The sequence below is a fragment of the Phaenicophaeus curvirostris genome, chromosome 20 (assembly GCF_032191515.1).
Source record: "Phaenicophaeus curvirostris isolate KB17595 chromosome 20, BPBGC_Pcur_1.0, whole genome shotgun sequence".
In the NCBI taxonomy this organism is placed as follows: Eukaryota; Metazoa; Chordata; class Aves; order Cuculiformes; family Cuculidae; genus Phaenicophaeus; species Phaenicophaeus curvirostris.
In genome coordinates this window covers 9,453,775-9,469,565 of record NC_091411.1, presented here as the reverse complement: position 1 = coordinate 9,469,565, position 15,791 = coordinate 9,453,775, and the positions used below count along the sequence as shown (strand labels likewise).

At 43.3% G+C, this 15,791-nt stretch overlaps 1 protein-coding gene across 4 annotated transcripts; it reads right to left on the bottom strand.

The window, feature by feature from the left end:
- Positions 1 to 1,155: 1,155 nt before the first annotated feature.
- WDR5 (WD repeat domain 5) lies at positions 1,156 to 15,513 on the bottom strand. 4 transcript variants are annotated; one of them, XM_069873679.1, is made up of 13 exons: positions 15,048 to 15,269; positions 14,089 to 14,197; positions 12,694 to 12,767; positions 11,688 to 11,777; positions 10,966 to 11,055; positions 9,688 to 9,771; positions 8,541 to 8,596; positions 8,350 to 8,396; positions 5,591 to 5,666; positions 4,936 to 4,969; positions 4,098 to 4,172; positions 3,396 to 3,483; positions 1,156 to 2,263 (listed from the first exon to the last, which is right to left on the bottom strand). In XM_069873679.1, the coding sequence occupies exons 1-13, from the start codon at positions 15,126 to 15,128 to the stop codon at positions 2,163 to 2,165; spliced, it is 1,005 nt and encodes a 334-aa protein (XP_069729780.1). In that variant the 5' UTR covers positions 15,129 to 15,269; the 3' UTR covers positions 1,156 to 2,162. The 4 variants fall into 4 exon arrangements, with proteins under 4 accessions (XP_069729780.1, XP_069729779.1, XP_069729781.1 ...); XM_069873678.1 differs by lacking the exon at positions 14,089 to 14,197 and having other exon boundaries at positions 15,048 to 15,511; XM_069873680.1 differs by lacking the exon at positions 14,089 to 14,197 and having other exon boundaries at positions 12,694 to 12,769; positions 15,082 to 15,269.
- Between the last annotated feature and the right edge of the window lie 278 nt (positions 15,514 to 15,791).

Here is a 15,791-nt window from a genome sequence, read left to right as displayed (position 1 = left end):
ACTCACACAGCCACCTGGAAAGCACCACGCTACAAAAAACATGATTGAATCTACATGGAAATGGAGAAACACACCAGCTCCTCCACAGAGCTAAAGCAGCACAGACACATCTTGCATTGAAAAGCTTCATTGGCCTGCAAGAAAAAGAGTGAAAAAAATCATGAAGTTAAGCAATTGATTACTTCAGCAGTGACACCAGGTCTAGAGACACAGGGTCCCTTCCTGGGGGCAATGGAAAACCCTCAAAATGTGATGTTATTAATAGCCATTTTATCATCAGCTCAACAAGAACTGTTTTTGTATTTTAACAAGAAAAGCTGTACCTCATCTCTTGCAGCTGCCTTCTGCACGGAGGGTGAGGCAAGGCAGCCTCCCAGCAGCCACTTGAGAAGAGGTTTGTACTGCAATTGATTTCCAGTTATCATCAAGCACATGACATTGATGTGAAACAAATGGATTTTTGCTTCACTGGGCACGAAAACAAAAGTAGAACCCTCCGAGTGCAATAAAACCTGTGCCACACCACTGTTCTTATCAAGCACAAAAGCCAACTCCTGGATCAGCTGAGCTGCACAGGCAGGATTCCTTTCCCCTTAGCTTAAGGGCTCTGTGAGGGTTTGCACCAATGTTGCCCCTGCTGAGGACACCTTCAGTTCAACCCTCTTTACTTTCTTTAAACAAACTTAGATTTCAGTGATACTCCTCTTCTTGCTCGACAACAGATGCAAAGCACCACGCTGCTGCTGTTCCTCTCTTCCTCCTCCCCTCCTCATTCAATACAGCCACTTCAGAAATCACAGAATCATGGAATGGTTTGGGTTGGAAGGGACCTCAAAGCCCATCCAGTCCCACCCCTGCCACAGGCAGGGACACTTCCCACTGGATCAGGGGCTCCAAGCCTCATCCAACCTGGCCTTGAAGCCCTCCAGGGATGGGGCAGCCACAGCTTCTCCGGGTAACCTCTGCCAGTGCTTCTCCACCCTCATCATCAAGAATTTCTTCCTAACTAAATCATCCCACTTCCGATTTAAAGCCATTCCCCCTCATCCTATCATTACATGCCCTTGTAAATGCTCCTTCCAAAAATATTTTTAAGGAAGGCTTCTTTGGACACAGACACTTCACAGTAGTACACTCTTACCACAAGCATACACATAAAATCCCACCTTTTTATTATGGCATATGGTACTTTTTTTGGATGTGTAAATACCACATGGGTATGACAAAAAGGGAAAGAAATATCAACGCTGAAATAGATACAGAGCCATGCCATTATCAATACAGTTTCATACAATGGGTTTTCAAGATACAAAATTCTGGAGTTTTTTCCTTTTTACATTGAAATAACTTTACAGTGTTCTGTGAACTCGCTTTATAGCCAGAAGAGAAAAAAATTAAAGTATGCTGAGAACAACTACAAGCAGGATTCATTTTAATGGTTAACAGAAGAACTGGAACTTCGCTCTAGAACAGCATCTATTAAACACACGTAACAAGAGGTAAGCAACTATACAGAAGGTAGGAGGAGATTTCACCACAGGAGTCAAGTCAGGGGCAGGAAGAAGGAAATCTGGAACCGCATGGTTTTATTTGGTCACAAAGTTTGAGCTGAGTGTTTAAAACGAAGCACCCTTAAAGATGCAGTACTCCTAGTTAAAACAATACAGAAACTTCCCAAAAGACTAGAACCTACAGGAGGGGGGGGAAGATTTAAAAATTAGACATTTAAAAAAAAAAAAAAAAGAAATTTCCACACACCTCTAGGCTCGTGACTTAATTCACTGTTACAATGCAGGCTGGCAGCTCTTCCTGAAGCAGCAACAGTGCCCAGAAGTAACGCCACCAGCAAATACGGGATCTTTGGGGCGTCCAAGCCAAGACTGACACTTCTAACGTGATGTCAGAATGATCCATTTGTCTGCCAAAAGATTAGGCAAGAAAAGGAGACACTGCATCTTTTTTTTTTTTTCTTTTCCCACCACGTTGCCCGGCTCTAGCAAAGAGCTAAGACGTATTCTTTGGGCCAAGACTAACAGAAACCACTTTATCAAATAGTCTTCAGGTTTCCTGCCAAACTGGATTTATTAATTCTCATGTGGGTTTTTTTAATATTTTTTTAAAAACATTTTTTCCTGACAGTCTCTAAAGCGATCCTGGAACGTTTAACAGTCACTCTTCCACAGTTTAATTGTTTTGTCATTTTCTAGTGCCGCTGATGCAATGATGTTTTCTGTTGGGTGACAAGCTGTTGAGATTACAACATCTACACAAAAAGAAAAGATAGGCAAATATCATTATTTGCAGCAATGAAATCTGGTTCGTACAAGGCATTTCTGAAAACAAATGTGTATTTCTACCATATTTAAAACAGCAGTGCCAAGTTACTGTTTTCATTGTACCAGAATTACAAACACATTAATAAATAATTTTCAAGGATAAAGTCTCTTGGCAGAAAAGACTAAATATATCTGCCTGTTTCCCATACTGCCAGCTTATATAGAGGATGCAAAGAGCACCTCTGCCCTAAAACACTTATTTTTTAAGTATTATTCATAAATATTACCCATAAATATCTTGCTTCTCTGTAAGAAATACTAGCAGAAAAGATTCACGAGTAAGCAGTTGGCAAGCATTTGACAGGTTTCAAAATATGAGAACTCTCCAGATTCTAGTTCTTGCTTATTTCACAGGCAAAACTCTTGGCATATTATGTCAGAGACAGCTAATAAAAAAAACAGGTCAGATTTTTCTTTCCATGTAAGGTATTTCCAACATCCTATCCAATGCCTAGATAGCACTTCCATCTTCAGAGCCTCGCCCTAGCCAGGAAATTAAAACCTGCTGCCACTGCCCCAGTTTACATCCAAACCAACAGTTCTGGAAAGGAATAAGCATGTTTTAAATTTCACATCACAATTCCTTCCTGTTGGTACAGCGAAGGCGCTGCTCTCTTGTAGGATTCAGACTGAAGGACCCATCAGGTGACATTAAGACATGCTCAGCTCTTCCTTCAAGATCAGGACAGACACATTCCAACAGCAGGAGCACATCAGCCCTCACCCTTCCATGAGCTGCAGCTTTGGAAGGTGTTGATGGGGAATTCAAAGTCACTAACATTATGAGTCACTTAAATATCCCGACCAGTTCTGAACTCAGGAAATCTCCTCTGTAAGCTGATGTCGCAGTTCTCACAGTGACACAATAAGCACTTGCAATGCCTACAACAAGCCCTTCATAAAAGGGAGCAAACTCCTAGGGTTAAATTAAGCTTCAGCCAGACCAGAATTTATGAGTATGACAGTCTAAACATAAGAGTGAAAACACTCAAGCTAAACTCTCAATATAAGCTGGCATGAGGGATATATCATCAATGAAAACAAAATCCTCTTCCACACCTGTGTGTCCTTGTAATTTCTGTACAATCTCTTTTGTCTGAAGATTCCAAATGTAAACCAGGTTGTCTTCTGAACCGGACACGATCCACTGAAGAGGCAGAGAAAACACCATTATTGTAATCTTTCTCCTCATCTGTATCTAACTGCTATTACTTAGCACACATTTCACTGCCATTGTGTGAAAGGGAACTTTCAACATGATAGGACTGCTTCATAGAATCATAGAATCACCAGGTTGGAAAAGACCCCCAGGATCATCAAGTCCAACCATTCCTATCAAAAACCTGCTTGATGCGGTTCATTCTCCCCCAGCCTCAGGCAGGAGAAAGTTTTGTTCCATCCTGCCAGCGGAGGAAAACAAACAGAACCAAAACTGCTAAGATAGTTGTGTTAGGACATAATCTCTGCTGATTTCTTCTGTCATCTCAACTACAATGCCCCAGCCTGATGGTGAACTGATACACACACAGCTGCTCTCCTGCTGCAGGAAAGTTGTTTTGTGCAGCCACAGGACAGCAGGCCCACCTGGAGAGACACCAGAGGTGCTCAGAGGGAGATTCCTAGGACACTCTCTTCTCCCACAGCACTGCAGCACCAGTGAAGCAGCCAAAGGTTTCCATCCCCAAGCTACTGTTTTTTTCTACAGAGAAAAGCAGTAAAAAAAGTGTACATGGGTAAAAAGTAGCTCAAATAAACACTAACCTTTCCACCAGTAACAGAGAAATTTGCAAATATGCAGTACTTCTCATTTTTGTGCCCTGTGTACGTCTTCAGGCACTGCAAGGGAAAAGCCACAAGATGTTAGTACAGCTGGGAGGTGGTTTTCTCAGTCAAGGACAAGCTCTCTTGGCAGAAAGGACTAAATATATCTGCCTGTGTTTCCCACCCTGCCAACTTATCTAGAGGATACAGAGATCACCTCTGCCCTAGAACACTTAACAATTTGGAAGGGAAGAAAAGAGCAAAGCCCTAAATTCGTGACATTACCACAGACAAAGAGAGCAACAGCAATGCGTCATTCATAGAGTGAAAAATGCAGAAACAGAGGTTTGCTTAACATCTCAAAGTCCAATCACTTTTTTTTAATTGTCCAAAGGCATCTTCAGTCATGGAATCACAGAATGGTTTGGGTAGGAAGGGGCCTTTAAAGCCTATCCAGTCCAACTCCCCTGCAGAAAGCAGGGATACTTTCAACTCAATCAGGTTGCTCAGAGCCTCATCCAACCTGACCTTTAATGTTTCCAGTGATGGGGCATCGACCACCTCTCCCTGGTCAACCTGCGCTAGTGTTCCACCATCCTCAGGGTAAAAGATTTCTTCCTTCAATCTAGTCTAATCTCCTCTCTTTTAGTTTAAAACCACTACCCCTTGTCCTATTACAACAGGTCCTGCTAAAAGTTTGTCCTCCTCAAAAAGGGGTCCTAACACTTCTTTTTTCTATAGCATTCATAGTGTTAAGGAAGTTTAAAAAGCACGTATGAAATCCAGATTTTCCTGTAAGTTTAGTTAAGTCTACAAAGGGAGACAGGATTGTTTTTACCTTTCCTTTGCTGTAGTCCCAAAGTTTAAGAGTGCTAGAAAACAACAGAAAAACAAAGACCTTAGTTCTTGGTGTTTTTTCATCTGACAATGAGCAGCAGAAAAAGTTTCTCCATATCAGATTTCTTAAAGTCTATGCAGACCACTTTAGCCTGGCTTCAGTACAAGTTAACCCCAAAGTATCAATTTTACTACTAAACCATTCATATTCTCCTGCATAAAAAAGGATTCATTTAAGTATTTCCCCACACATTTCTTTATAAATAATGACAAGCACTAGGGAAACGATGGGCAGGATAACAGACAAATTACAGTAAGAGGATAAGGTGGTTTGGCAGACATCGCTTGACTTCCAGCGCATCCAAAAGACTCTTACAGATTTCATTAGATAGCACCTATCTCAGGGTCAGAAACCACAAGCATCAGGGATGGCCCTAGAAACTACCCTCTTTCCCTTGTTTCAACATCAAATCCTGCTGAAAGTCGATACAGATCAAAATTCACACACAGCACCCTGATTTTTGAACTTGCAGGCTTTTCAAGTTTGACAGCATGTATGAACTCATGTGGTATCACTACTATGAGTGCTAAATGACAGCAAAGTGTGACCTGCTACTTATAAACACTTCAAAGCCTTTTCTTGTTTAAATACTTACTTGTCCAAAGTTGCAGCTAGAATGTATTTGCCATTTGGGGAGAACTTCACAAATGACACTGGAGGGTTATCATCATCTGTGGGGAAAACAAAAGCCACGTTAAGCAGTGTGCAGTTGAATTGTCTCATTGACAATAATTTGTTGTTAATTATTCCACTGCAATGAGCTTCCAGTTTTGTTGTCCCTTGGTACTTCTAGAAAAAGCCAGGGCTAAGAAAAGTGTTTTCAGTCATTTTAAAAAGGATATTAAGCATTTTTCTCACACACGTTTTAAATAACCCTTTGCAACTGTATTTTCCTTCCTTGCACCAACACTTACCCAAGCAAGACCTTTTAAAAATCATCCTATCAGAACACAGGCCACCAGCCGGCAGTGCCAGATAATGCTTTGTAAGAATATGAAGGGCTAGGGAACGTACACCCAGCATGCAGTTTCTTTTTAGTAGCTATGGGCACAAGATGCCTTCATGCCTCTTGCAGTAAAAAGGCAGCTTGTGTATCACAGACTCACAGGATGGTGGGAGTGGAAAGAACCCTCTGGAGATCATCCAGCCCAACCCTCCTAAAGGAGGGTCACCTCAAGCAGGTTTTGAGTTTCTCCAAAAGAGATTCCACATTCTCCCTGGGCAACTGGTTGCAGTGAATGGAACTTCTCGTGCTACAGTTTATGCCCACAGTCCCTCCCCTTGTCCTGTCGCTCGGCAACGTTGAGATGAGTCTGGCACCCTCTTGCCCCTACCCTTCAGATATTCATCAGCACTGATGAGATCCCCTCTCAGTCTTCTCTTCTCCAGACTAAACAGACTTGACCTCATTCAGCCTCTCCTCCTGAGAGCGATGCTCCAGTCACCTCATCATCTTTGTGGCTTCTGCTGGACTCTCTCCAGTTGTTCCTTGTCTTTTCTGAGCTAGGGAGCCCAGAACTGGACACAGATTTCCAGATGGGGTCTTGTTAGGGCATAGCAGAGGGGGAGAAGAACCTCCCTCACCCTGCCGGCCACACTCTTCTTAAGGCAACCCCAGGATCCCCTTCAGCTTCTTGGCCACAAGGGCACATTGCTGGCTCATGGTTAACTTGACATCCACCTGTAGTTTCCATCCTTCTTTTTGAAGACTGGAGTGATATTAGTTTTGCTCCAGTCCTTAGGCACCTCTCCTGTTCTCCATCCTTCAAAGATGGTGCTGCTGTGGCGAGATCACAACAGGGGCTGTCACCGAGGACACCACCAGGAAGCCCCACTGCCATTTAACTTCAGTCATCGGTGAGTGCAGCACACCAGGGGAGGGCTAGGATGGATTAGGACAGGGCAGGTGTCCAAGGGGTTTCTAACCCAGAGGAACAGCCTCTGGGCAGGGCACAGTGCCACCCTCAGCGCTGGGGGCAGAGGTGTTTGGGGCTCCCAGGGGTGGCAGGTGCCCAGAGAGCCTGCGGGGATACGGTGGGTGCCCAGTGGCTCCATGGGATGCTGTTATGCGGCAGGCAGTGCTCACAAATCCCACTCAACTCCATTTCTTCCCACCTCCTCCAGGCCATGTCTCTGATAACTGCCCTCATCGTGGCTGTGTTGGCTGCCCAGCATGGGCTGAAACCCAATCAGCACATTGATACAACCACAGCTGAGCAGATGAAGCAGCATGAAGAGAATCAGCAGAAGATAATTGAGCTGATGGAGGAGATTGAACGGATCAGGGCTGCAAAGGAAGCCTCGCTCCTTTCTGTGTATCAGCTTTGGATTGCTGCAGGAGTCCTAGTCCTGCTTACTATGGTCTGCTGGCTAGTCAGAAAAATGAAACATAACTTTGATAGGTGCAGCGAGCAGCACGGCTCCATCAGCAAGAAAGAGGACCACAAGGAGGAGGAAGACCTCAATAGTGCACATGGTGGTGTGAGGTCTTTGGCTGTGTCCACCCTTTCACCAATGCAGGACCTGCCCAACACACACAACATGCTGAAACAACTGGTAGATGACCTCCTGGGTGTCTGCAGAGTGATCTGCAAGAGCACTTCCATGCCACAGATGCACTCGGCCACCGAGATGGATGGCACCCATGAAACCTGGAGCATCCAGGAGAACACTGTCGCCTACCGCCTGCTCGTGATCCTGCTGCCACCCCCCGGGCACTGTTTCAGCCTGGAGAGAGACACCACAAGCCAGCTACCAGCAAGGAAGCCCAGAATTCACGTGGAACTGGAGTGTACGTGCTTGAGGGAACAGTTGCTGGGGGGTGGTTTGTGCTTCCTCCACCACCCCAATGGCAAGCCAGAGAAGGATCAGCGCTCATACCTCCTACACACCCTCTGTACAGATTCTTATTTGGATGTAGAGAAAACCGCTTGCTGGTTCCAAATGTTGGTGAGAACAGCCTGGCTGCTTCTGCCTCAGTCACACCACTGCCAGTTAACGGTGCTGCCCTCCTCCAACTCCTGCATGTTCCAGCTAACGAGCGCCTCCACGACGAATACCCGCACTGAGATGATGTTTGCAGCACAGGAAGGCAGCTCAGGCACCTACACAAACCTTTGGTAGGCAGAGGCTAGCTTTACCAGCAGCAGACCACGTCTGGAGAGCTGCAGTCTTGTCAAGATGCAGGTTGCTGCCTGCTCAGATGCAGAAGGAGGGCAACAGTACATTAACAGAACAGTAGGAAGATGATAAAGGAGTGCTTACAGAAGCCAGTGTTCACAGCAATGATGCAGAATATCTATGTCACAACTTAACAGCAAAAAATCAGCACAAACAAGAAGTAGTCCTACTTACCAATCAGTGTTTTCAAGCACTGGCCTGATGCTGTATCCCAGATTCGACTAATAAAAAACAAAGGAGAATCATTACTATTCAAGTCTTTGCTTCTATGTTAATACTACAAATACAAGCTTTCCTAAAAAAAAATGTCATTTTGTAAATGCACAAGGTTTGAACAGTGCTGCAGACAAGAAATAATCACTTACCAGAGTCCATCATAGCTACTTGACACTATCAGGGATCCATCACGATTAAAATGCACCTGGAATATATTACAGAAAGGGAAAATAACTTTACTGACAAAGATCAAACTTCCAAGCTTTCCTGAAAGTACTTATCTTCCATTACTGCCACCACAATTCATGTGGATAGAAGCAGAAAAACAACACGACATCCAAACAAGAGGTATGAGTTTGGATGGGAAACATGATCAAGACCAAGACTCTTTCCTCCAGTCTGCCAGTTATAAAGAGGAATGGATGTGAACTACAGCTGATCATTCAAGCATCAGGAACTGGAATATATGTTTCTTCAGAAGCTAAGAACAACACACAAGCACATATATTCTGTCCAGACAGCATTAGCTGCTCGAATAATAGTAATATCACATCTGGAGATAAGTAGTTTATAATCTTAAGTGTATGGAATTTGAATATGAAGCCACATACATGTTTTAAGATCAATTTTTGTCTTGAACTAACCCTCAAAATACTACTATTTTCAAGAATAATCACTAATAACATACAATTGTAAGAGCGAAGCACCTTCTACGTAAGGCAGAACAATGCTTCAACAGCCATGTTTTAGCACATCTGAGGCTCAAGTTTTGTTTCCTTCATTTCCAAAACACAAGGTTGAACAGCTTCTGGTTTTCCTTCATTTGAATGGATGTTGCTTTTTTCCTAACTCCTTTTACCTACTAAATGAACGAGATTTGTAACAGCATAATATGGAACTACTTCGCTCTAGAGTTTAGTAACAGCTCAGAACACAGAAGCAACAGACACAAAGGCTGTTCTCCTGTCCTCGAGTGACCATAGACTTGTGCTATGTCCAGACCACCAGACTCAGGCACAACTGGCACAGTGCTCCTCACTGCTCCCCACATTAACGCCCAAGATCAAAACACAGAATCACAAGGTTGGAAAAGACCCACAAGTATCGATCTTACAGAAAACACTGTTCATTTCATTCTCATTGAGACACTGGTAAATCAACCACGACTCATCCACTACACTGTGCAAAGGTGGGATAAGAGTCAGGGCACAAACTCACCCCTCTACAGAGACAGGAGTGGAGCTCTGCTAAACAAAATAAGCACATTACTGCATTCACTTATCAGAAGGGACTTACGGCTGAAACTGGGTCAGAATGAGCAGGCAACGTCTTGAGGCACTTCCCTGTTTTCACATCCCATATCCTCACGCTTTCGTCAAACTGAAGATTGAAGAAATGCACAAGGTGGTTTAATGATGGACCTATTCGAGGCATGCAAGGTGTTATAACTTGGCTAGATGCACGTGCCTTCCTCCAGCTGCACTGCAGCTGCGTCAGAAAGCCTAGGACACAAGCACCACACAAATAACAGGCTGGGAAAACAGCTCCCTAAACTCTTCCTCTCCATGCAGGAAATCTGCATGCTGGGGATGGGTTAAGGGCTTGACTGTGGCCCCACACAAAGACAGCACCAGCACCGCACAGTTCACCTGACTACAAGCTGTGTTTGTTGAGGAAGACAGAATTAAAATGGTAAAGGGTAAGTGACTGCTAGCCCCTGCTCCCATCCCCTGGTAACATGGTTAGCATAACTAAACACCACTTTATAAGGTAAACAGTCATTCTTTGAGACTGAGCAGGTCACTTTTAATGACATCAAAGATCAAATTTCTTTTCCCTCATTATCAGGCCCTGAAGGTCTTCAGAACCTAGTAGACAAACCAAACAGATTTCTTCTTCCCCTCCCTATCAGCCTCAAGATTCGTGGGTGCCAGGCTGATTACTCCCTTCCTCCCTGGCCTTGAAATCTCAGGCACCCAGCCAATCTGCTGGTGGTGAGCACTCCATCCCAGAACAAGGAATCATAACAGCACACAGAGCACTGCCTACAAAATCAAGCAGTTACAAGTCCAGAGTGGGGAACTTGGACAAGAACTCATGCAGGACAGGGAGACCGTGATCCCCCCCACTGCCAGGGATGCCCCTACCATTGTCTGCTTCCTCCGATGACCAGGTGAGTTACTCGTTCTTTTATGTTATATGATTTTCAAGTCAGCAAATCATGTACTGAGATCTGACCCAATCTGCAGAGGGTCCAGGTGATTAGAAATCTCACTTTGAGTTAAGTTAGAATCTAACAGATTAGAGACTTTAAGTAAAGTTGTATTATATATCCTGTATTATACTACCTATAAATTTTACTACACTGATTCTGCCCGTAGAAATCCTAATCAAATTCTGTGCTATCCTAACCATAATATCCTACTAAGAAAATAAAGCTTTATTTGTAACTGCAATATAGAGCTGTCATTAATCCGCCAAGGATCCCTAAAAGAACCTGGCCTGTCCCCTCAGTGCTGGCCGACAGGGGTGTGCAGTGCTTACTTTGTACAAAGAAAAAATCCAATCACTTACTGATCCAGAAACGATGAGGTTTGACTGAGGGTTGAAGTTGCAGCAGAAAACGTAGTTACTGTGCCCTTTCAAAGTCTTTAAGCACTTACCCTGAAATAAGAATTAGCACAGTTGAATATACAGCATCCTTCAGCGCCATAAATGCATTCAGAAGCGCTGCATTAAGGTTAATCACTGTGGAGCACAAAGCCACCATCTCTAGCCCCAGAGAAAAAAAAATCCCATATTTTTAATGACTGCAGCCAAGGTGCAAAGCCTTTGCACAACTCAAGAGAAGCAAGCAGTTTAATATAGTTAATCAGAATTCAACCAAATCATGCAGCTTTCATTGCAGTCTCAGAAAAGGAAAGGGAAGAGAAGCAAAAACAAGTGAAACTGTGATAAGTAGTTACAGAAAGGTTTTATCTGAGAGGCTGCTTTCAGAAATGAAGCCTGCGGTTGCATTGCCATCGTAAGGCTTAAGCGCTCTCAGAATATAACCAGACTCTTCATGGTACCCATAAGCATCCCCTTCTTTTTAAGAGCAGACAGCAGAACTCACTCCTCCTCACAGCCCATTCAACCAGCAGCTCATTACAAACAGGAAAGACTATTACCCAAAGAGAAGCCAGTGCTTAAAACTCTACCTCCTCTCATAGCACATCAAGGCTGCCTCTTGGAAAAACAAAAGTTAAGATGCCAGGGCTGGGGAGAAGGAAGGTAAAGAACAGTTTCACCCTTACCGAGCTTACATCCCATATTTTGAGAGTTTTATCATCAGAGGCAGAGACAAGAAGGTTGGAATCTGATGACCAAGCAACATCAGAGATTCCCTAAAACAAAGGAAAACAATTCTCTACTCAGCTCTGGTTTTTCACTGACACAGAAAAACGCAAAACACAGACGGCATATTATATTCACAGCTAAAGCTTGAAAGAAAATTCTGCACTGAGTTGAGGATTCACTGATTTGACTGGGTTAAGAGCTCCTTAGACACTTGTTCATTTTAAGCTGAGCCATATACTCCAAAAATGTCAACGGCTTGTTCACATGGCTCGAACTTTGGCTACCAACACCCTTTCTTGGAATTCATCAACAGCACAAACTAATCCAATTAAGTGGCTTTTCTTCATGACAAATGGCTTGCTCTGTATGGTCCAAGTCCCTAAAGGCTGGAGGAGAATAAGATTCTACTGGCTTTTCTTTTGGTTTTTCATTTTTGCTTATGAAACTTCAGCATGTAAGAAACTTCAGCAAACAAAAAAACTAAAGGGCTTGGGAGTTTGTGTTTTCTTTAGAACTTTGCAGAATAAGTGTTATGTTTATGTAGGCAAACCCACAAGAAAAATTCAGTCTCCTTAAAAGGCAAGCCATTCTGCCCCATACACAAAGGAAAGATGGAAAAGGACAGGGTGTTACAGCTTACAGGGATTTTCACCCAAGAATGCACTGCCTCGTGCCTGAGGTTGGTGTTCCTGAAATGGGGGGACTCAAGAAAATGGCTAGGTAGCATGCACACAGGTATTCCATTAGCAGCCTGTGCTTCACCCCTATTTCCAGCCTGACTCGGTATTACTTCAGCAATTCCAGTCCCAGGCTGATGTGCAGGGCTGTATAAACGAAGTACAAAACCAAACCACAAGCCTTCTAGACAAGCCTAACAAGAATGGAAATTTCTGAATGAGGAAAAGCAAGCAAAATTCATGCCAAGATTGGCATTCAAGCACACAGCAATCTCCTCACACTTACCAGTTTATGACCAGATATTGTTTTTTCAAACTTGCCATCGTATGCTCCCCAAATTTTAATGAGTTTGTCAGCAGCTGGAAAAGAAACATGCCAGTTAAGAGATTAACGGCGCTTACGGACACAGCTGTCCCTTCAGGTTGGAAAGAAATACATGTTAACTCTGTCTGCAAACCCTGGGCAGTTCTCCTTCCCCAAGCAGACCTAGGTGTATAAGGCAAGATAGAATTGGTAAAGAAGGGTTTCATGCACACCAAGCTGCAGCAGCTGAGAAGACAAACTGCCTGGAACGCAGAGTCTCCAGCCGCTTTAGACTTTCCTGACAACAACTTGGATTTCTACTTTTGTTTTAGATTGCCAGTGGTAAAAGTAGAACCATTCCATAGGAATGCTGAAATGCTTTTGCCCACAGAGAACAAAAATGACACCACAAGCTTGACTGAATTAATGCCTGGAAAAACGCAAACACTATTATTCCCTTTAACTTGCGAAGCATGCCAGAGAAAAAAAGCTGATATTTGCCAGAGATAGAGCTTGGAAAATCTGGGCAGGGCGAGGAGGGGACTTTCATGAGTACGTTTAAACATAACAATGATTTATACATGGCACATTGCACTGGTCTTATTAATGCCATTTGCAGTTAATCCAAAGACCTAAGTCATTCCCAAGTCCAGAAGATGTTTGAGTGTCCCTCACCATTACAAACAACATTCTTTTCAATTGCTCTTTCCCGATTCGTGGATCCTCTCTGGATTATTGAGGGTCCATGAACGCATTTTCAAATGAAAGCTGTTGAACTGTGTTGACTACCAAAAAGATACCAAAGCTGACAGGAAGAGGATTCGATCTATCACTTAAAAGAGCAAGTAATGAAACACTGTTTATAATAACCTTCTGCCCATCTCACTAGGGTAACCAAAGGCTCTGATTTATTAAACACCTATCACACACCAACCAGAAGCACATGGCCAGTCCTCCACACCACACTCCACAGTCCAGTCTAGCAGCGCAAAACTACTTTTATTTCCCAGAGCTATTTCCTTCAGGCACTGCACACAATGTTTAATTTGAAAGCTTAAGCTATGTCTTTAGCTATATAGCAAAGCACAAAGCAAGAATCCTGCGTTTGATTTCTCCCATTTGCTCAGTAAAAAAAGCTGAACTGATGAGGACTCTCCAACCCGACAACACGTAAAAGATTCAGTGTCCCAAGTAACAGAACTTAAAAAGCTGAAAGCAGAATATCTGAAAGACTGACAGCTTTGGTATTGCTCCTTTTAAGAAAACACACAACACTACATCCCCCTCTCTGTCTGATGAAGGTACCACTGAAGACAGGCAGTTCTCCATGACCCACACTTGGATGTTTTAGAGAAAATAAAAAATATCAATACTTACAAGAGCTGGCTAGCCACTCTCCATTAGGACTAAACTTTACTGATGAGACTGCCTTCGTGTGCCCCGCTAACGTGAACTTTAGAGCATAGTTTGGTTTTACTGGCGCAGGCTGCAAGAAAAATACACCAATGAGTTGAATGAATCCCAAATTTAGTATCTCAGTGACAAGCTCTGTATCAGACCAGGCCAGTACATGGAGACAGACTGCATAGATGTTCACCAATAGAGATTCTAGCATTTTTTTCCCCATTCCAAACTCAAAAAACAAAACTACAAAGCAAACAAACAAACAACCACCCTTGCTGTCTGGACCAGCAGTGCCTCACTGTTGCACGCACAACACCAAACTCAGCCTTGATATGAATTCCACCCAAGTCACTAACAGGTGAAAGTAATCCTGTGCTTGGCAGATGAAAATAATACTCTTGGTAGTGATCTGTGTAGTGCTTTTAAGTGTTTGCAGTTTTCTTTCTTCTCATGAATCAAATCACAGGCCAATTCCTCACATTTCCCAAAGCCCAATTTTTTCACTTTCCACCCTTTGAGAAGGCTTCACTTTTGGAAACATCCTCTTTGAGAATCTGCAGGCTTTAGAGAATCTGAATAATGACTGCCTCCCGACTTCACAACTACAATCATAAGTTCACCAACTCTTCAGTCACCTCGAGGCATCCCAAGGATACAAACTGCCTTGCTAATGCTCAAAGTGACACAAGTATTTCATTAGCAAGAATTTCCACTAAACCAAAAAAATCCCAGCATGACAAAAGAGGTCATATTCCACCCGCTTCTCCCATAAAATCCTCGGCACACATTCAGCTCAAGAAAACAGAAGCAGAAATCTGGAGAACTTCTAAATCTACATTAGAATTCAATCCTCTAACTCCGGGTTGCCTGTTGAATATGCAGGTAGCTGCCATGTGTATTTACACAGATATTGTTCGGAGCCCCACACACACCTTGCTCTGATTGGTTGAGGAGGAAGGAGTAGATTGTGTTTTGGTGGATTCTGCATCTGGCTTCTTTTCTTCTGTTGCCATGGTTCTGAGGCTGGCAAACGAGACTTATGGTGCTTGAAGGGGGAGAATGAATGTGCTGCTTCAAAAGGCAGCGCTTGCCACCAAGAGGAGACCCGCACCGAAATGAAAACCTGCAAGAGAAACAAAATATTCTCATTAGCTGTCAAAAAAAAGATTCTCAGCAGTGAGAAGAATGAGAGTAACCTAACTGCAGGTTAGTAAGAAACCCTACATTCTCTATCTGTTCAGCAACTCAGCAGTATTTCTGGCCCTCAGATCCTCCTAATGTGCAAGATCAAGAACCCAAGCCATCGCCTTCTATCACTTCTTCAAAAGCTTTTCTCCACTCCATTCCGGACAGAAATAAATCATTTAATTGTGGCAGGGTTTTCATATCCTATTCCCCAAAATATTTTTAAGAAGCACTTTGTACAAATTGTTATATTTACTATGTACTGAAGGTGGAAGGAACAGCCCAAGGCCCTTTTCCCCCAATTTATTAAGGTACAGAACACAAGATCACGACGAACACAAAAATAACAGGCATTTCCAAAGCTTAAAACCCCACTAGATTCCTTTAATCTCGGCATGTAAGCATTTCAGTCTCGTATTTCTCTCCTGACTGGTTTGAGTATCAAATCATACCCATCTCTGCCGAGACTTTTACCCAACTGAACACTGCCC

Coding starts and splice junctions, on each gene's coding strand:
- WDR5 (XM_069873678.1), bottom strand. CDS start 15,264: ATGAGAATATTTTGTTTCTCTTGCAGGTTTTCATTTCGGTGCGGGTCT. Junction 11,056..11,687: donor AAATATGGGATGTAAGCTCG/GTAAGGGTGAAA, acceptor TTCTTATTTCAG/GGTAAGTGCTTAAAGACTTT. Junction 2,264..3,395: donor GAAATTACAAGGACACACAG/GTGTGGAAGAGG, acceptor CTTTTTGTGTAG/ATGTTGTAATCTCAACAGCT.